Source organism: Moschus berezovskii, chromosome 1 (genome assembly GCF_049115385.1).
Source record: "Moschus berezovskii isolate FMDL1 chromosome 1, NW_MosBer_1.0, whole genome shotgun sequence".
Taxonomy (NCBI): domain Eukaryota; kingdom Metazoa; phylum Chordata; class Mammalia; order Artiodactyla; family Moschidae; genus Moschus; species Moschus berezovskii.
In genome coordinates this window covers 149817895-149840670 of record NC_142460.1, presented here as the reverse complement: position 1 = coordinate 149840670, position 22776 = coordinate 149817895, and the positions used below count along the sequence as shown (strand labels likewise).

The following is a 22776-nucleotide window of genomic DNA, read 5'->3' as shown; positions in this document are numbered from 1 at the left end:
CTTTTCACTTCTCCTTGCTTAGCTGTTTTGAGAGTAACTCAGACCTTGAGACTACAATCCACATGGTGGCCACCTTTGGCTCATAATGAATTCCTTAATCTTGGTCTTTTCTTTATTTTAATGGGCTTCCCTGGTGGCTCAGACAGTAATGCGTCTGCCTGCAATGTGGAGGACCTGGGTTCAATCCCTGGGTTGGGAAGATCCCCTGGAGAAGGAAATGGCAACCCACTCCAGTATTCTTGCCTGGAAAATTCCATGGACTGAGGAGCCTGGTGGGCTATAGTCCATGCGGTTGCAAAGAGTCAGACACAACTGAGTGACTTCATTTTCACTTTCTTTATTTTGCCGGTGCTAGAGCACTGTATGACTATGATGTGATTTCTAAAATGTTATTGTTAATAATACATTTTGGGCTTCGCTGGTGGAGCAGTGGTTAGCAATCCGCCTGGCAATGTAAGAGACATGGGTTTGATCCCTGATCCAGGAAGACTTCATATACTGCGGAGCAACTAAGCCCACGTGCCACAACTGTTGAGCCTGTGCTCTAGAGCCCAGAAGCCACAGCTACTGAGCCCATGTGCCACAAGTATGGAAGCCCACGCAGCCTAGAGCCCATTCTCTGCAATTAGAGTGTAGCTCCCACTTACTGCAACTAGAGAAAAAGTCCCAGGAGCAATGAAGACCCATCACAACCAAAAATAAAATAAATCAGTAAAATTTAAAAAATTTATGGAATATTGTATGAAGCACACAGAGTCATTTCAAGAAAAAAAAAAAAAAAACTGGGAGCAATGTTGGAATATTCTTCTAGTTCAGAGCACTGAAAGAAAGGAAGTAGTCAAAACATAGCTCCAGAACTTCCCTGGTGGTCCAGTGGTTAGGACTCTGTGCTTCCACTACAGGGGGCCTAGGTTCGATCCTTGGTCAGGGAACTAAGATCCTGCATGGTTTGTTCAGTTCAGTTCAGTTCAGTTCAGTCGCTCAGTCGTGTCCGACTCTCCGCGACTGAGCGACTGAACTGAACTGAACTGAACTGAACGGAACTAAGATCCTGCATGGTTTGTAGCACAGCCCAAAAACAAAACAAACCCTGCCCCCTCCCCATATTTCCTAGTTTGGTCGTTTTTGTTATTTTATGAGCAGTTTGGCAGCTTGAATAAAAATGCTACCTTGGTCTTAGTAAAATAAATTAGTAGTCTGTTTTCTTTCACACACCAGCTTTAATATTTATAACTCATGAATGTATAATCTTGCAATATTTATTTAATGGTATTTTGGATAAATCATTGATGAAACAATTCTGACAGCAAGGTAATGTGCTCTGTGTGAGGGAAGTTCTAATACTAGCAGAATATATACTTGCTTACTTTATTTACAAGATAAATTGCTAATCATGAACTCTGTAACCCTCTGCTAATTTGTCCCAAACAGCTTTTCTCAGAGACGGAGAAACATGCCTATCTAACCTGACTAGATGGGATATTTTTTGGGTCTCTGGGGAAAAGTGAGAAGTTAAAATATTTGTCCTGTTTTTCTGCAATTGTGGTAAGATACACATAACATAAAACTTATCATTTTAACCATGTTTCAAATGTACAGTTTGTCAACTAAAAAAAATTGCACAATGTGAAAGTTGCAAGTTAAGTTTTACTTGGGGAAAAATGAGGATTGCAGCCTGAGAGAGAGCACCACAGATGGCTCTGAGAAACTGCTTCAAATAGGCAGCGGGGAAGGTCAATATATGTGATTTTGGTAAAGGGAAGAGTTCCTTTAATCAAACACTTATCTTTACAAAAGATTTTCTGCTGGTCACAAGAAACTGATGTTACCTTGAAAGAATTTAGTGCTTTTCTAAATATGAGGCGGTGCAAGGATTGGGCTTATAAAATCAGTTCCTGAAAATATCTGTTAGGAAGACCTGTGCCACAAGTTTCCCTGGAGCAGAGAGTGCCTCATTTCTGCTCTCCATCCTGAACTCCTTTCAGGGCATATGGAGACAGGATTCACTCCCCCATTGAAGCAGATGGCAAATGACCTTGGCAAACACCAATGTAGTAGACAAGTTTATTGGCATTAAGTATATTCACCTTGTTTTGCAACCTTCACCACCATCTATTTCTAGAACCTTTTCATTTTCCCAAACGGAAACTGTACTATTAAAGACTAACTCCTCAACAATCCACCTTCCCCCAACCCCCATCCTCTGGGGCTACTGCCATTCTACTTTCTGTCTGTATGAATTTGGTTACACTAGGTAACGTATATAAGTGGAATCATATAATATTTGTTTTTCTGTGACTGGCTTATTTCATGTAGCATGATGTCTTCAAGGTTCATCTGTGTTGTAGCATGTGTCAGAATTGCCTTACTTTTTTAAGATTGAATAACGTTTCATTGTTTCACTAAATTTTGTTTATCCATTCATCTGTTGACAGGCTTCTGAGTTGTTTCTACCTTTTGGCTGTTGTGAGTAAGGTTGCCATGAACATGGGTATTTCAAATATCTGTTCAAGTCTCTCTCCTCAGTTATTTTTGGCATATACTCAGAAGTGAAATTGCTGAATCATTTACTTTTGTTTAATTTTTTGAGGAACTACCAAATAGTTTTCAATTGTGGTTGTACCATTTTGCATTCCCACCAGCAATGCACAAGGTTTTAATTTCTTCAAATTATGCCAATGATTATTATTTTCAGTTTTTGTTTGTCTTTACAATAGCTATTCTTGTGAATATAAAATATCTCATTGTGGTTTTGATTTGCATTTCTGTAATGATTAGTGATGTTGAACATCTTTTCATGTGCTTATTGGCTGTTTGTATGTCTTCTTTGGAGAAATGTCTATTCATGTCCTTTGCCCATTTTAAAATCAGGTTGTTTATTGTTTTGTTGCAGAGTTGTAGGAAAGTCTTGTTTCTTTTTAAACTGTGATTTTATGGCTATTTAACCTAAGCCTTGATTACCTCATCTTTTAAATTAGAATATTATTATTAACTACCTCAAAGTTGTATGGATTTCATTAGACAAGTTCTTTTTTTCAAAAAAAAATTATTATTTATTTTTGGTTGTGCTGTGTCTTTGTTGCTACATGAGCTTTTCTCTGGTTGTGGCGACTGGGGGCTACTCTCTAGTTGCAGTGGATTCTCTTGCTGCAGAGCATGGGCTCAGAAGTTGTGCCAAGGCTTAGTTGCTCTGCAGCATGTGGGATCTTCCTGGATCAGGGATCGAACCTATGTTTCCAGCATTGGCAGGTGGATTCTTTACCACTGTACCACCAGGAAAGCCCTCAAGTTCTTAACAAATCACTTGACCCAGAATATGTGCTCATTAAGTGTATCCATTATCTCTTGTTACATCATACCCAAACCACAGAGGTTGTAGGGAAGGAGCTGGCATTTAAGCACACAGATGTGTCCATCTTAAGAGCCCAACTCTTAATGTTAGTTCAGTGTGATGGTTAGCACATAACTTTTTCATGATCTTGTTTAAATACTCCTCGCCACAGTGCTGTTAGGCAGTGAGTCTGCCTTGTCTATTTGTCTATTTCAGAATTATAGGAAGCAATTCTGAACTGGTGATGTACTAAGTAATGAGATTTTACTCCAAAGAAAGCAATTATTGCAATATCATGCAATTTAGCTTCCTATGGAGATCACAGCACTGTTTTGGTTCTTGGTAGATTCTAGTTTAGAAAATTTCCACCATTCTGAACAGTATTAATTCTAAAACTTGTGTTGAGAGTTTAAAAGAAAAGTTCCTGTCTTATCATTCATTCAGTTAATAGTGATGACAGCTCTTTTACTGAGAGGAAAAAGAGACATAGGAAGCAAAGTAACTTCTACCAGATGAGTGAAGACAGCCAATACAAGGTGGACCCAGGCAACCAGCCAATCAATCCTAAGCCCTGTTGCCAACTCTGGCCACAAGTGTTTAATGTTGCCTTTCTTCTGTGTCAAGAATTGATAATCCGGTCTCTCGGGAAAACCCAGGGAAGGTTATATCAGTGATAATATGAAAACGCCCAGAAACCTATTTCCATAAGTCCAAATGTAGGTGTGAAATTATTTCTTGAACACTTAATCTCAAAATGACATCAAACATGATACATAATGGTATCATAAATACATAATGAAGAAGCAATGAATTATTGACAAGTGAAACAGAACTGCCACCAATGAAATGTAGAACAGAGGTGCCTTATGTGTATTTTACATGATGCACGAATTTTGTATGGAAGGTGGGGCCAGCAGATCCATTTGGTAAGTTCCAGGAAGAAGTCAAAGTCTGGGTGGGTGTTCCTCTATGACTGTTGCTGCTGTATTTCCCTTAGATATCTGAGACCTCCCCATGCTTAATTCTTTGAAACTTAGTCTTTTGCCAAACTTGAGTTTATCATCTGTCTGTGCAGTGTTATTACACACTTAAAATATATATGCTAGCCCTAAGTCTATGGGTGGGAGGTAAAGTTCATTAAGAATCTGCCCACAATGCGGGAGACTCGGGTTCGATCCCTGGGTTGAGAATATCCCCTGGAAGGGAATGGCTACCCACTCCGGTATCCTTGCCTGGGAAATCCCTTGGACAGAGGAGACTGGCAGGCTATAGTCCATGGGTTCGCAGAGAGTCGTACACGACTCAGTGACTAACACTTTCACTTTCAAAGTTCATGAAATATGAGTTTTTTTATAAAGTATTTAGCTTACCTTGTACAATTTAGATGCAGGAGAAAAGGTTACTGCCACTTCTGAAACAAGCCTGGAAGGGTCTGCCTGCCCATGAATCTCCCAAACAGCCTTCTGAGTGCACATCTCCAACAGAGTACAGGTGAGATCTGATCATTCATAATTTATCTTTTTAGATATTGACAACAGTGGGTATGTCAGTGACTATGAACTCCAGGACCTGTTTAAGGAAGCAAGCCTTCCTCTGCCTGGCTACAAGGTACGCGAGATCGTGGAGAAAATTCTAGCAGTTGCTGACAGCAGCAAAGATAGCAGAATCAGCTTTGAAGAGTTTGTGTCGGTAAGTAATCTAAATCCTCTCCTTGGCTACTGGTGGGTTTGCTTCGAGCAGAATTTTAGTAGTGTTATTACTTTCTTTGGTTAAATCTGGCTTCAGAAACCAAAAAAAGCACTTCAAGGATGATTATAGTAACAATAACAGCAATTGCCACAAATAATTCATAAAACAAAGGAAAAGTTATTCTTAAATTGTTGGAATTGAAGTCAGGTTTAGATAATCATTTATCCTGTCATAAAACTACAGTTGAGTTCAAATGGTTATTGGCTGTCTCTGTAAAGCAAAATGTTTTCATATCTTAGTACTTGATCTTGAGAAGTGAAATATTTTTGTAATTGAAATAGCTAAGATTTGGAAGATATACCTCCTAGAAACTGGTCATTTTCTTGTGATAAGTTATATATGTTCAGTTTCTGTAAATGCCACCCGGTGAATTTTGATACTCCAATACTTTGGCCACCTCATGTGAAGAGTTGACTCACTGGAAAAGACTGATGCTGGGAGGGATTGGGGGTAGGAGGAGACGGGGATGACAGAGAATGAGATGGCTGGATGGCATCACCGACTCGATGGACGTGAGTTTGAGTGAACTCCGGGAGTTGGTGATGGACAGGGAGGCCTGGCGTGCTGTGATTCATGGGGTCGCAAAGAGCGGACACGACTGAGCAACTAAACTGAACTGAAATGATGGGTTCATTATTAAACTACCTGGAGACTCAGGGAACTGAACAAAATACAAAATAACATGACTCCACCAATAAAAGAAAAATAGAACTTAATATTGAGTATCATGTATTTTAAACCTCTCGGGCTGAGAGAGATGACTAAGTTGCCATTGCCAGCTGGCAGTTGAGCAAGGGCTGTCACTACCTTCTATCAACAGCATCACGACTGTGCTTTTTTACAAAAATTAATGAAATAGTTTATTCACTAATATAAGTGAACAGATATTTATGAAATAGTAATTGTCTGCTTTTACATTCTTTATTCACTGAGCTCCTTTCATACCAGAAACTCTGGTATTATGAGTAATGTGATGAACAAAAAGGGATGTAGCCCCAGCTTTCATGAAGTTTGTAGGTGGAGGGGAAGACAGAGTCTCACAGATAGGTAAAAGGTAACTGATCTATGCTCTGACAGAGCAAGACAGGTCACTTGAAAGTTTGTGTAGGAGGAATTGAACTTGGTGGGGAGATTAGAGAACGCAGAGATTCAGTGAAATGGACTTGTCTCCAATGCTGTGAAGACAGAATTGCTGTCTGAAGGAAGATGTTAAACAGATAAAAGGAGTGGGTGGGCAAAATAAGTAACATGCAAGACGGGCTGAGGTGATGGCATGTGTAGAGGCTCTGTGGCTTTAGGGATAGTAGATGCTCTCAAGCACTTGGGGAAAAAAGCATCAGTGTGGCTGGAGCTGAGATGTTGAGGGTTAGGAATGTGTTTAGACAAATGAGTCGGGGTCAGATAATCAGGCCCTTGTAGAATTTTTTGTTTTTATCTAAGAGCAATAGGAAGCCGTTGATGAGGGAGGAATAGAGTATTAACTGACATGATCAGATATGCATTGTTTAAAACTCACTCTGGCTGTTGCGTGGAGAACTGATTAAATTCAGTCTAGCCAGGCTCCAGAGTGGCCAGTGACAGGAACTGGCAGAGGGCACTTGTTGAAACCTGTGTAATTTCCTACAAACGCTGACTCCTTGACATTAACATATGCATTGAAGATGTTCAGATTGGAAGATATCTTCATTAAGACATTTAAAAATCTTTATCATGTACTTAGTTATTCTTTAGTTGTTAGTACAAGAGATCATGGCAAGTCCAGATGAACAATTTCAATGTGTACAATTTGAGCTTAATTATAGGTTGTGGTGCAAACACTTTTCCATTTCATGTTATTATAAAGTGACATGAGGGTTATCTGCCTACACAAGCAATAAATGCAAGAATAACTGATTTGTATTTATGTTTATATCATTCCAAAAAAATAACTATCTTTTACACAGCGAGGATTTTAATGGCTATCTAATCAAGGGTCAATTTTACTTCTCTCCCATTCCAGCTAATGCAAGAGTTAAAAAGCAAAGACATCAGCAAAACATTCAGAAAAATAATTAACAAGAGGGAAGGGATTACTGCTATTGGAGGAACTTCATCCATTTCCAGTGAGGGCACACAGCATTCTTATTCAGGTAACCAGCCACCTGCTCCAAATTTAATCTTTCAGTCATTGGGTCATTCAACAAGTCCTGTATTTCACAGGATCTAAGATGCCATTTATTATAATTTACACCATTGTTTTATATGCCATTGTTTTATAATGAGACTAAATTATAATGTGCCATTAGATTTGAAATGTATCATAACTTCAGAAGTGTCAGAATGAAAGATCCTGGAGTTATTTAAGATAGAAAATAGTAAGTGAATGTTTACTGTGTGTTAGGCACAGTGATCAAGAGATTAGAAACAGCAAAATAGTTTATATTTTCAGCATTGAATGTGTTTAAGCATGACCTTGGGATGGATTTTTCATCCTGACTGGTGACATGAGTTTAGTTTAGACCTATAATTTTAGGGATGGTGGAGAGGTTTATTGGAAGGACTTTCCATTTTGGAGGAGCTGAGATTCCCAATTCATCTTTTATCAAGCAACCCAGTAACTAGTAGAGCACAGCACCTGGTTTGCTTGATCTGATAGAATCACTGGACTGTTGCCTAGTGGGAGATCCAGAGTCACATGAACTCCTAAGAGGAGACAGCTTGCCCCCTGCTAAGGTTGCTTGTCAGGATCAAGATGCCTGAAAACCTTTGGCCAAGTTCTTTTTGTTCATGTTAACATAATTAGAACTATACTCTTGGAATTTTTGATAAAAACTCACTTTAACTTTTCCCTCTTTCTTTCTTTGAAATCTGAATCTGTTAATTCTCCTCTTGATTCTCTTGCTTTCTAAATGGATTTTCCTCTAATAATACACTCACACTTCTACTCACTGTATATATTTTCCTAACTTTTTCCCACCAGGGAAGTGCAGTGGTGAAGGCAGTGTTCTATAACTCATACCTCCTTTTTTTGAAAGGTAGTTATTCTTTAGCTCTGTTTCTGCCTGTCCATTCTAATGAAATGGCATCTTCATTTTTTATCAAGGTATAATATGCATTTAACGAATTGCTGCAATCATTATGTGTAAAGTTCAATGAATTTTCACATGTACACATCTTGTAGCTACATTCATGCAGCTGCCAAGTAGATTAACATGTAATATTTCCTTCATCAGGATTATTTCTAGATTGTTTAAATCTAATAATTTGTAAATTATTATAATACATAAATACAAAAACTCTATGAAAGTAAATGTGCACCATTTTGAGCATTTTATATTACAAAGACTTTCTTGCTTAAAGGACTTTAAATAAAGTAAAATCAGATTTTTTCCCCTTAAATTGAAGGAAAAAGAGAAACCGAGGAAAAGGAGGAAGAGAAGAAGAAGTGAGAGGTTCTGGGCTGGTAGAGCTACATGAAGGACAGGAATAATTTTTCCATTGAGTTGAAACATTTCTTTTTGATCTTGTTGGTTCTAGCAGTCATTACTGATTATAAAGGTAACCCAAATGAATGAACCTGTAACCAGTTCATAGATATGGTCATTAAAAATTTTTTAATCCAATTTATTTAAGATAAAAAAATTCACCGATTTCTTCCACTCTCCATCACCCCTTGCTTCTTGTAACCACCAGTGTGCTCTCTGTATCTATGAGCTTCAGTTCTGTGTTCCAGATTCTACATTAAAAAAATTAGATCAAACGTAAAATATGCATACAAGTATATATATATATATAACATGTGTATATATAGCATATAGTATATAAAACATATACATATGTGTGTATGCAAAGCATATATATATATAAAGCATTAACATTTCCTTTACCCTGAGTGGCTCCCTCATGCCTCTAGCCGTAACTGTCCACTTTTCTGATGTCTATCACCATAGATTATTTTTACTTCTTTATTGAGGTATAAGATGCACAGAGTAAAGTGCATACAGTGCCCTGTTGTTAAGTATATGTCTTGATGATTTTTTGACATATGAATACACCCACATAACCATTATTCAGAACCCAACACAGAACATTTAGGGGCTTCCCAGGTGCACTAATGGTAAAGAACTTGCCAGCCAATGCAGGAGTTGTAAGAGACTTGGATTCAACCCCTAGGTAAGGAAGATCCCCTGGAGGAGGTCAGGGCAACCCACTCCAATATTCTTGCCTGGAGAATCCCATGGACAGAGGAGCCTGGTGGGCCATAGTCCATAGAGGTGCAAAGACTTGGACACAACCAAAGTGACTTTTCACACATGCACAGAACATTTAACTGCTTTTAAGAAAAGAACAGCTTTATTGAGATATAATTGAAATACCATGAATCTTTGTAGTTTATAGTATATTCACAGAGTTGTAGTATATCAGCACCATGTAATTTTAGGTGACTTTCATTACCCCAAAGGGAAACCCCATATTTGTTAGCAATCACTACCCATTTCCCCCTTCCCCCAGCCTTCAGTTCAGTTCAGTTCAGTCGCTCAGTCGTGTCCGACTCTCCGCGACCCCATGAATCACAGCACGCCAGGCCTCCCTGTCCATCACCAACTCCCGGAGTTCACTCAAACTCATGTCCACAGAGTCGGTGATGCCATCCAGCCATCTCATTCTCAGTCGTCCCCTTCTCCTCCCGCCCCCAACCTTTCCCAGCATCAGATTCTTTTCCAGTGAGTCAACTCTTTGCATGAGGTGGCCAAAGTATTGGAGTTTCAGCTTTAGCATCAGTCCTTCCAATGAACACCCAGGATTGATCTCCTTTAGAATGGACTGGTTGGATCTCCTTGCAGTATAAGGGACTCTCAAGAGTCTTCTCCAACACCACAGTTCAAAAGCATCAATTCTTCGGCGATCAGCTTTCTTCACAGTCCAACTCTCACATCCGTACATGACCACGGGAAAAACCATTGCCTTGACTAGACAGACCTTGGTTTGGGCAACCATTAATCTACTTTTTATTTCCATAGATTTGCCTATTCTTGAAATTTCATAGAAATGGAATTATACAGTAATGGCTTTTCACTTGACAGGCTTCTTCCCTAGCAGAATATTTTCGAGGATCATTCATGTTGTGGCATGTATTGTACATCTTTCTTTTTTATGGCTGAATCATTTCTGTTCTGTTGCTAATATCATGTTTTGTTTATCCTTTCATTGGCTAATAGACATTTGAGTTGTTTCCACTTTTTGGCTATCATTAATAATACTGTGTGAACACTTCTGTCCACATTTTTGTGTGGACTTATGCTTTGAATTTTCTTTTTTTTTTTTATTTTACAATATTATATTGGTTGGTTTTGCCATACATTGACATGAATCCGCCCCGGGTGTACATGAGTTCCCCCTCCTGAACCCCCCTCCCACCTCCCTCCTCCCTTTATCCTCCCTCTGGGTCATCCCCGCACACCAGCCCCGAGCATCCTGTAACATGCATCGACCCTGAACTGGTGATTCGTTTCACATATGACAACATACATGTTTCAATGCCATTCCCAGGAGTGGTCGTTTGTTAACTCTATGTTTAATATTTTAAAGAACTACCAAACTGTTTTCCAAAGTGGCCACACCATTTACATTCCCACAAGCAATGTATGAAAGTTCCAGTTTCTTCCCATTCTCGACAACATTTGTTACTGTCAATTTTGTTTACTACAACCATCCAGGCTTGTAATGATATCTCTTTCCTGGTTCCTATCAGTTCATCTCAATTCAGTTGCTCAGTCATGTCCTACTCTTTGTGACCCCATGGACTGCAGCACACCAGGCCTCCCTGTCCATCACCAACTCCCTGAGTTTACTCAAATTCATATCCATTGAGTTGGTGATGCCTTCCAACCATCTTATCCCCAGTCGTCCCCTTCTTCTACCTTCAATCTTTCCCAGCATCAGGGTCTTTTCTAATGAGTCAGTGCTTCACATGAGGTGGCCAAAATTTTGGAGTTTCAGCTTCAGCATCAGTCCTTCCAATGAATATTCAGGACTGATTTCCTTTAGGATGGACTGGTTGGATCGCCTCACAGTGCAAGGGACTCTCGGCATTGTAGCATGTATATTATCATAAGTGACCAGTCCAGGTTTGACGCATGATACAGGATGCTTGGGGCTGGTGCATGGGGATGACATGGAGGGAGGATATGGGGAGGAGGGAGGTGGGAGGGGGGTTCGGGAGGGAGAGCACATGTACACCCGGGGCGGATTCATGTCAATGTGTGACAAAACCAACCAATATATTAATGTAAGGTAATTTGCCTCCAATAAAATAGATTAAAAAAAAAAAGTCTTCTCCAACATCACAGTTCAAAAGTATCAAGTCTTCGGTGCTAAGCTTTCTTTATGCTGCTGCTGCTGCTAAGTCGCTTCAGTCGTGTCTGACTCTGTGCGACCCCATAGATGGCAGTCCACTAGGCTCCTCTGTCCCTGGGATTCTCCAGGCAAGAATACTGGAGTGGGTTGCCATTTCCTCTATAGTTGGACTATAAAGAAATAATACTTTCTTTCCCTTTCCCTGCCCATTTTTTCATACCTATCAAAAATGTATCTTTTAAATAGTTCCTTCTCCATAAATAGCCTTTTGTTGATCAAACTGATGAGAAATTATTCTTTCTTTAAATTCTTTGAAACATCTCTCTTGTGGTATGGTCATTTATTGCATTTCTTCATATATCTGTTTTATCATTACCCTAAAAATTCCTTGATGGGAGTTACAACATCTTAGTGATCCATTGATTCTAGGTCCCTAAGGAGGTATGTATATCTTCATATATCTGTTTGATTCTAAGTCCCTAAGGAGGTATGTATATCTTCATATATCTGTTTTATCATTACCCTAAAAATTCCTTGATGGGAGTTATAACATCTTAGTGATCCATTGATTCTAAGTCCCTAAGGAGGTATGTATAGTGAGGCAAGAAGATAAGAAGGCAGATAATGATCTGTACAAAAGTAAATATTTATGCCTTTATTGATTGTGATAGATTAAATTTTGAGATGCCAAATATGCCTTTAGGAAAATTACCTAGTTCTAGGAATTAGGGCAATAAAGAGGAAGTCCAGCTACTCTGTGATGGAAATGGGCATTATTTTCTTTTAGATTTTGTTAAATCATTTTTATACTTACAGAATAATAATAAAGTAGTAGAACATTTTTCCTTTAAGTTCTTTCCTAATTTCTTCACTGCATAGCCCACCAATATTTTTCTGCCTAAAGATAATTATTCCCGTGCTAGAAGCCACAGCTTGAGAAGTTGAGGATGAAGATGGCTGATAGTCATACTGGTATTTAGATGTGTCAGTTTCCTTATAATAGAAATGCCACAGAAATGGAGCTATTTTATTCATTCAAATAACTCAATTAAAATTAGTATTTCTGTTGTAAGTTGCAAATCACAACTTTATGAAAACTTTTTTTGTGGGGGAGGTGGAATTGATTGATGTAGTTATTTGTTTCTTACATTTTCCCCTTGGTGTGTGTGTATGCATGCGTGTGCATGATCTGACCTCTGATGTTTGGTTCCTGATCCATTAATTCTCAGAAGAAATATATGTGAAAAGTTTTAGAATCAAACCGAATATTTATTGTGCTCATTTAAGCTATATGCCTTCTTCGTCCCTAATATATTGATGAAAAAGTGGAATGAATTCCTCTTTCTCCTTAAACCTAAGTCCTTTTAAACCCTTTAGTGTTTCGGTAGAGTTTTTAAAATTGGCATTTATTATTTTTGAACAGAAATTTAAAAGTATATTTTTGTAGTGCAGTAGGTGAAATGACGGAGAAGGCAATGGCAAGCCACTCCAGTACTCTTGTCTAGAAAATCCCATGGATGGAGGAGCCTCGTAGGCTGCAGTCCATGGGGTCGCTACGAGTCAGACATGACTGAGCAACTTCACTCTCACTTTTCACTTTCACACATTGGAGAAGGAAATGGCAACCCACTCCAGTGTTCTTGCCTGGAGAATCCCAGGGACGGGGGAGCCTGGTGGGCTGCCGTCTATGGGGTCACACAGAGTTGGACACGACTGAAGTGACTTAGCAGCAGGTGAAATGAGGTATGCCAACTAAGATTTTCTGTTTTCAGAGGAAGAAAAAGTGGCTTTTGTTAACTGGATAAATAAAGCCCTGGAGAATGACCCTGACTGTAAGCATCTCATACCGATGAACCCCAATGATGGCAGTCTTTTCAAATCACTTGCTGATGGCATCCTTCTCTGGTGAGTTGAGCACTGGGTTAAGGGAGCTGTGTTCTTACTGTCTCCACTGAAGAGCGGTCAGTGAAAACTACAATTCAGTGAGTCCACTGTTTTTTGAAATTAGTTAACAAGTAGTACACAGTTCTTGAAGTTTTTATATTGCATTAGAAAATTAAGTGCAATATGTTTTCCAAGATTTTCCTTCAAATGCAATCTCTTATTTGGTATCTTTTTCATTTATTTTCTTGATTATGCCAGGAAACCTTTACCTCTCCAATGCATTTAATAATGTTCAAAGGGTTTCTTTTTTCTTTTTTTGACTGCATGTGGCACATGGGATCTTAGTTCCCTGACCAGAGACTGAACCTGGGCCACAGCAGTGAAAGCTCTGAGTCCAAACCACTGGACTGCCAGGAAATTTCCCGGAATTTCTTTTTTCTTCACTTATCAATAAGGGAGTGTTGATCATTGACTAGGACTGAAACATGAGGAACTATAATAGAAATATATATCTCATTTGTGCTTAAATCAGATTAATATTTTAATTCAATATTGTATTCATGGCTCTTTGCCATGAATCTGTTTCTGCTTACTAGACTGTAAACTCTCTAAAGGCATTATCTTTGCCCTTGGTTGTGCGTACTGAAGTGTCAGCATACTTCTTTGTAAAAACTAGATGTCTTTTATTTTTTAAGTTAATAAAAATACAGAAAATGTTCAAAGAAGAAAATAACCACCGTGAATATTAACAGCCATAAAAAGCTATTATTGATATTTTGGCACATTTCCTCAGTCTTTTTTCTGTGTGTTTACTTAAAAAGAAAAAACTACCCACAATTACGGGATATTAGTTTTCAAGACATTATATATAAAATACATCTTATTCCACCTACAATTCAGATATCTTCCTCTAACTTTCAGAGTAAATTCCTATTATGAATTGAATGGGTGTTTTCTTATCTGTGTTTCATAATATAAAATGTATTCTAAAACACAGAAGTAAAATTTATATTAGTTTCTTTTAAAATGTGTGAGTTATTGAAATTTTCAGTCAAGTCTCTGCTCTTTATTTTTCTGCAACAACAGTAATTTTAACACTGTTAATACAACTTTATGAAATTTGTCTTCTTGAGGATTTTTTTGTTTTATATTTCAGGCTGCTGAATGTCAATGATCATTAAATGAAATAAAGACAATATTCACATAAAGATAATGCAAGACTTTGAAAAAATTAGAAAGAAATGCTAAGATTACAATTACAGTGAATGATGAATTTGATTTAGATTAGGGAATATTTCTTAGATTTTTAAAATTAAATCCCTGAGATGAAGTATATTTTAAAGAAATGGATTATTGCTTTTCAAAATTTAAATTTATTGTTTACTTACAAAAATAAACTGAAACCATTTCTGAGTGTCTTAAACTGATTTATTCCCATTTTTTTCTTTAGCAAAATGATCAACTTATCTGAACCAGACACAATTGATGAAAGAGCCATTAATAAGAAAAAGCTCACCCCCTTCACTATTTCTGTAAGTATTTGTCCTTTGCTGGTAATCATCTTACTGTAAGGATCATGGATCCCTTATGAATTGATCTTTAGGTCCAGGCAAAACCATTCATTTAACATATTTTTGGTTTCCTGTAAAAGCTAGATTTTTACTAAGTAAAAATTCAGCTGAATTTTTTTAATGAAGAAATTAAGATTCAGACTATGTTGGATGAAATGTCTTAAGAAAATAGTATTCAGATTCAGTTATTGTAATTATTGTTATCTTTATTAATGAATATTTGCTTGATGCTAGTGTTCTTGTTGGTTGAGCTAAAAATACTCCATAGATTTACCACATCTTTTACCATTGCACAAAATTTTAACTATTTTTTTGTACCAAACTGTTTTGTAGTCAGCTTCTCCATTCAGATCTTGTTAAATTTCAGGAATTTATAGTCACCACAGTTTTCCCCTTAAAATCTCTGGCTCAATAGGAGAATATTATAGTAAGTACATTTTAGGTATCAGGCACTGTCCTAAACACACCACATGAATTACCCTGTGACTTCTCCCAACAGCCTTAAAATAAAGTAGATACTCTGATTTTACAGATGAGAAACTAAGGCACTGAGAGGTAACACACTGGATGAGCCATGATCCCAGGAGTCTAGCTCCAGAGCCCATCCTTTAAGAAATGTTGTTATATGTATTTAATTTTTTTTTGTCTGCATATGTGGGATCTCAGTTCCCAGACCAGGGATTGGAACCCATTTCCCCTAAGTGGAAGTGCAGAGTCTTAACCTCTGGACTGCCAGGGAAGTCCCTGTACCCATCCTTTTAATCATCATGCTATACTGCCAGTCCAGAGAAGGCAATGGCACCCCACTCCAGTACTCTTGTCTGGAAAATCCCATGGATGGAGGAGCCTGGTAGGCTGCAGTCAGTGGGGTTGCTAAGAGTCCAACACGACTGAGCAACTTCGCTTTCACTTTTCACTTTCATGCATTGGAGAAGGAACTGACAACCCACTCCACTATTCTTGCCTGGAGAATCCCAGAGACGGGGGAGCCTTGTGGGCTGCCGTCTATGGGGTCACACAGAGTTGGACACGACTGAAGTGACTTAGCAGTTAGCAGCACGATGCTTGAAAAAGAGTACTAACGTAGAATGAGAAAAGACAGTCCTCTGGGAAGAGGCAAAGTGTTATTGTGATTATTAAATCAGTTTTGGAATCTCCACACTGTTCTCCATAGAATAGTTTTCCCAACACAACTTGTTAAAGAGACTGTCTTTTCTCTATTTTATATTCTTGCCTCCTTTGTCAAAGATAAGGTATCCATAAGTGTGTGGATTTATCTTTGGGCTTTCTATTTTGTTCCATTGATCTATATTTCTGTCTTTATGCCAGTACCATACTGTCTTGATGACTGTGGCTTTGTAGTAGAGCCTGAAGTCCGGCAGGTTGATTCCCCCAGTTCCATTCTTCTTCCTCAAGATTGCTTTGGCTATTCGAGGTTTTTTGTATTTCCATACAAATTGTGAGATTATTTGTTCTAGTTCTGTGAAAACTATCGTTGGTAGCTTGATAGGGATTGCATTGAATGTATAAATTACTTTGGGTAGTATACTCATTTTCACAATATTTATTCTTCCAATCCACGAACACGGTATATTTCTCCACCTCTAGTGTCCTCTTTGATTACTTTCACCAGTGTTTTATAGTTTTCTATGTACAGGTCTTTTGTTTCTTTAGGTAGATATATTCCCAATATTTTATTCTTTTCATTGCAACAGTGAATGGAATAGTTTCCTAAATTTCTCTTTCTATTTTCTCATTATTAGTGTATAGGAAGGCAAGGGATTTCTGTGTGTTGATTTTATATCCTGCAACTTTACTGTATTCATTGATTAGCTCTAGTAGTTTTCTGGTAGAGACTTTAGGGTTTTCTGTGTAGATGATCATGTCATCAGCAAACAGTGCAAGCTTTACTTCTATAACTGCCATATGATCCAACAATCACACACCTGGGCATACACACTGAGGAAACCAGAATTGAAAGAGACACGTGTACTCCAGTGTTCATCGCAGTACTGTTTATAATAGCGAGGACATGGAAGCAACCTAGATGTCCATCTGCAGACGAATGGATAAGAAAGCTTTGGTACATATACACAATGGAGTATTACTCAGCCATTAAAAAGAATGCATTTGAATCAGTTCTAATGAGGTGGATGAAACTGGAGCCTATTATACAGAGTGAAGTAAGCCAGAAAGAAAAACACCAATACAGTGTACTAACGCATATGTATGGAATTTAGAAAGATGGAAATGATAACCCTGTATACGAGACAGCAAAAGAGACACAGGTGTATAGAACAGTCTTTGGGACTCTGTGGGAGAGGGCGAGGGTGGGATGATTTGGGAGAATGGCATTGAAACATGTATATTATCATATGTGAAATGAATCACCAGTCGAGGTTCGACACATAATATAGGATGCTCGGGGCTGGTGCACGGCGATGACCCAGACGGAGGATAAGGGGAGGAGGGAGGTGGGAGGGGGGTACATGAAGGGGAACTCATGTACACCCCCGGGGCGGATTCATGTCAATGTATGGCAAAACCAACCAATATAATATTGTAAAATTTAAAAAAAGGTTAAAAAAAATAAAGCTTTTATTCAAGGAGCTTAAAAAAAAATCAGTTTTGTTTCCTCAGTAATTTTAGAGCTCTGGGAATAGATCTGCCAGAAAACTACCAGTTTCCCATGAAACTATCTCGAAGAAGCCTAATTCATTTGTAAAAGATTGTGATAGTATAGTTTTTCACCTCACGCTGATAGGTTTATGAAGTATCAAGATGTATGAAAGAAATAGAAAAGGATGAAAATGACATACAGTGACTGTGAAAGCAAGGGAAAGGGACAGATCAAGTAGCTAATAGCAGGATTCATTTATGATCTTGGAGACTGTCATCTCTCTTCCTACCCAATGTGTTACAGAGCTGCATTCTTTGGATTTTTTATCATTATTGGAAAAATAATTATGTAAAAGTCTGAAAAATAGATGTTAATGATTTAAGGACCTAAAAGTCAGGAAACTAATGCAAAAGTAGGTACAGGAGATTGAATCTGTTCCTTATAAATGAAAAAATCCATTGTAATTGATATACTCACATATAAACAAAGTTGTATGTATATACTTCCACCCTTACATATGTATACAAATGTACAAACACATGTATAGTCTACATGTCAATTATAGGTTAAGTAGGGAAAACATAAATCTCATTTGTATGTTGCAAATGGAGTAAAAGTGATGGTATGTAAAATAAGAATGAAATCTGAATAACAAATAATGCCTTTGTCCTTCCTGACCCAGTAAGTGTATAACAGAGCCCTCTAGAAAATGATTAACAAAAGTGGACTTATCTGCAATTGAAGCCTTATTGGAAATGAACATTTGCAAGGTAGAATGAATGAAAAGAAAGAAAAGTTGCAGTCCCTATTTGAGACTGTTAAAACTGCCATGTTTGCTTGAGTCTTTTGTTAATATTTCTGTAAGGTAAGATATCCTATTTTACAGGTTAAGACACTGAAACACAAGGAGAAACAAGCACTCCTCTAATGTCTCAGTTGTTGGAGGTTCCCCAGGGTCCTTGTCTGTCCCCACCAACACAGGTCTTCAGGAAGAAAAGCTGAGCATGAGGGGCAGTTGTCCATGACAGAACTTGGAGAACAACCTCTGTGTGGGGTTCTCCTGTTATTCTTCAGAATTGGCTCTGGACAATAGCGGTCATTCTAGTCCCTCATCACCAGTAGGGCGATATTGTATTTCAGTTCAGTCCGTCAGTTCAGTTGCAATCCCATGGACTGCAGCACACCAGACTTCCCTGTCCATCACCAACTTCTGGAGCTTGCTCTAACTTATGTCCATCGAGTTGGTGATGCCATCCAACCATCTCATCCTCTATTGTACCCTTCTCCTCCTGCTTTCAATCTTTCCCAGCATCAGGGTCTTTTCTAGTGAGTCAGTTCTTCGCATCAGGTAGCCAAAGTATTGGAGTTTCAGCTTCCGCATCAGTCCTTCCAATGAATATTCAGGACTGATTTCCTTTAGGATGGACTGGTTGGATCTCCTTGCAGTCCAAGGAACTCTCAAGAGTCTTCTCCAACACCACAGTTCAAAAACATCAATTCTTTGGCGCTCAGCTTTCTTTATGGTCCAACTCTCACATCCATACATGACTATTGGAAAAACCATAGCTTTGACTATATGGACCTTTGTTGGTATTGTATTTACAAATTAGAAACTACCATTTATTTGAGGAAGCACATTTTCACTCCTTATTTTCAATCCATTTTTGCCAATTACTTGTAAATCATTTGCAATACTTGTAAAATCAACATCTCTGAGTAAAATTAACATCAAAAGTTGGTTCTCCACATGTCACCAGCCTAACCTGCAGATATGACAAAGCTGAGTTTCACTGCTTACAGCAGTAAGAGAAAACACCACTTGCAAACCCACAGCAGTATCTTTAGGCTGAGGTTGGAACTGGAGATTTGGAATTGTGGTTGAAGGTGGGTCTTTCACTGTGGGCAAGTGGAAGAGAGGGGATGGATGACTTAGGTAAGGATCATGACACAGTAGTCAGGACTGGTGGAGATTGCAAGGGACAGATTTGAAGGTGAGGGAGTCAAAGAATCTTTAGGGTATTAACTGTCTATTGATATTTTCTGCTGAAGATCTACCAAGTAGTGCCTGCAGTGAACAAATAAGTACTTTGCTGCCTTCTCCTAGAAGAGTAAAATCATGCCAGTAAGATAGACAAATAAGTGCAAAATCATGTTAAGATGTGGCTTTCGTATCGCTGTCCAGGCTGAGAGAAGCAGTGAAAGATTTTGGCTGTCACTAGTTGTTACAGTCAGTTTGGTGAAATTACATTTCTTTTGGCTACAGTACCATGATGTCAATGTAAGGTGTCACTGTAAGATTAACACTATTCCTGGAATCATTCTCAGTACGGTTCCTTCCCCAACATTCAGGGGAATCACAACTGGAGCAAACATCCTATATGTTCTTGGAAAAGAAGACAGAAAAATATTACTGGTCTAGTCTTGCCTGGAAAATCCCATGGGCAGAGGAGCCTGGTAGGCTGCAGTCCATGGGGTCGCTAAGAGTCAGACAGGACTGAACGACTTCACTTTCACTTTTCACTTTCATGCGTTGGAGAAGGAAATGGCAGCCCACTCCAGTGTTCTTGCCTGGAGAATCCCACGGATGGGGGAGCCTGGTGGGCTGCCGTCTATGGGGTCGCACAGAGTCGGACACAACTGAAGTGACTTAGCAGCAGCAGCAGCATGAATTGGTAGAGGCTGTCTCTTGAAAGTTAAATTGATTTGATTTAAGATAATTAAACATATCTGAAGGTATGAAAAAAATCTTCTGAATATCTAGAAAATATTTCAAATTTACCAATAATATTGTCATATTTATCATGTTTATTTAGGTTGTAAATATACTGAAGAATCCTCTGGTTCTGCCTTCTTTTGGGAGATCTGCATTTTAAATGAACATTGCTTAATTCCACTACAAAATAATTTAGTTGCAAATGCTTACTTTAATTACCCTTGACTGAACCCCAAGAGATCCTGCCATTTACTTGGAGCCAAGCAAGATAAATTGCTTCAGCATACTGCAAAAGGAAGCCACTAAAATAATTACTCTGCTTTGTAAGCCTTTGTGTAGCTTCTGGCTAATAAACATAAAAATTTAAACAAACACGGGAGCAGGGGCCCCACCCTAACATGGACTATAGAAATAAAAGAGGAAAAGACAATCTCTACTTTCTCCCAAAAGAAAATCAAACGCAGTTAACAACAAATCTCCTAGCTCTTAAAAGTTACTGCTTCTTAACTTTGGTGAATTTTAAGTCTGACTGTATTGATTATTTGTTGCCATTAAATGGCCACAAAAACAATGCCTAGTAGCAAATGGTGTCTTTCCAAAGGGTGAAAAAGTGATTGGGAAAAAAGTCATTGCTACCTACTGTGCATTTGTTATTTCTAGGGAAGAAACTTGCAAAGGGAATTAAAAAAAAATAGCTAAAAGCCAAGGTAACTCTGAATTTTTCTAATTCACTGCCTTTTCCAATTTGCTGCCATGTGTTGTCCCAAACTATTTTTTTTGTTGTTGTTTGGTGGTTCTTTTCTGGTCACTGGTACAGCATTGATAGATGACAACTAAAAGAAAAATTAACATTAATTAAACATTGCTTTCAATTAAGCTTTTAGATTAAAATTAATGGCATATTTGGATAAAAAACCTTTGAATTAGTTGCCCCTACCCCTGCCATTTTATTCCCTTCTGTCACACTGAGTGGATCTTAGTTCCCCAAGCAGGGGTCACACCTGCCCCCCTATATTGGAAGCACGAGTCTTAACCTCTGGACCACCAGGAAAGTCCCTCTAACCTAGCCTTTACCATGATGGTTGTGAAATTGTTTCTTCCACTCCAGCACTTCTCCACATGCACCGGTCATTTATTATTTAGCATTCTTCTGTAACCCAGAGACCTCTCTTTTCTCTCTCTCCTTCTTTCTCCTTTTCTATCGTTGATATGGACTTAGGAATTCCTATTTTTTCCAGTAGCTTAATTCATTAGTGTTCTTGATTATTTTGGTACTTAAATCGTTCCAGCTTTGGCCATAGAGAGCACCTTCAAGGTGTTTCTTTTCCATTTTTTTCATTGTTGTAAATTACACATGACATAAAATTTACCATTTTAGTCATTTTTGAGTGTATAGATCTGTGGCATTAAATTCATTCACATTGCTATGCACTCATCAATAACATTCTTCTCCAGAACCCTTCTCATCTTCCTGAAGTATAACTCTACAACCATTATGTAATAATTCTGCATTCTCCACTCCCCCGTCCCCTGGCTATCAACATTCTACTGTCTCCATGAATTTGGCTGCTCCAGGTACCTCATATTGGAATCAGACAATAGTTATTTTTTTGTGTGTGACCAGCTTATTTCACTTAGCATAATGACTTCAATGGAGAAGGAAATGGTAACCCACTCCAGTGTTCTTGCCTGGAGAATTCCATGGGCAGAGGAGCCTGGTGGGCTACAGTCCATAGGATCACAAAGACTCAGAAATGACTGAGCGACTTTCACTTTAATGTCTTCAAGGTTCACCCATTTCATAGCATATGTCAGTATTCTCTTCATTTCTAAAGCTGAATAATATTCTGTTGTATGTCTACACTATATTAATTGTCTGTTTAAGTCGATGGACACTTGGATTGTTTCCGTCTTTTGACTTTTGTGAATAATGCTGCTACGAACATGGGTATACAAATAATCTAAGTCCTAGCTCACAGTTTTTTGAGTATATACCTAGAAGTGGATTTGCTGAATTACATGCTTTGGCCACCTCATGCAAAGAGTTGACTCACTGGAAAATACTCTGATGCTGGGAGGGATTGGCTGCAGGAGGAGAAGGGGACGACAGAGAATGAGATGGCTAGATGGCATCGCCGACTCGATGGACATGAGTTTGAGTAAACTCCAGGAGTTGGTGATGGACAGGGAGGCCTGGCGTGCTGTGATTCATTGGGTCGCAAAGAGTCAAACATGACTGAGCAACTGAACTGAACTGAACCATGCTTTTTGGTCAGTTATGTCTGACTCCTTGTGACCCCAAGGACTGTAGCCTGCCAGACTTCTCTGTCCATGGATTTCTCCAGGCAAGAATACTGGAGTGGTTTGCCATTCCCATCTCCACGGTATCTTCCTGACCCCAGTATCAAACTTGGATTTCATGTATTGCAGGCAGATTCTTTACCATCTGAGCCACTAGGGAAGTCCCAAAATGACATGGTGATTCTATGTTTAATTTTTTGAAGAATCGCCATTCAGTTTTCCATAGAAATTCCACCATTTTATATTCTCACTAGCAATGCACTAGGGTTCC

The 22776-nt window shown here is 38.5% G+C and overlaps 1 protein-coding gene across 1 annotated transcript in view; it reads left to right on the top strand.

The window, feature by feature from the left end:
• The window catches only part of PLS1 (plastin 1), a 137309-nt gene that overhangs the window by 76682 nt on the left and 37851 nt on the right, over positions 1-22776 (top strand). The window contains exons 3-6 of the mRNA XM_055412367.2: positions 4857-5020; positions 7080-7209; positions 13189-13321; positions 14751-14832. Of these exons, the coding sequence (XP_055268342.1) occupies positions 4857-5020; positions 7080-7209; positions 13189-13321; positions 14751-14832 (509 nt within the window). The remainder of the gene's footprint in view (positions 1-4856; positions 5021-7079; positions 7210-13188; positions 13322-14750; positions 14833-22776) is intronic.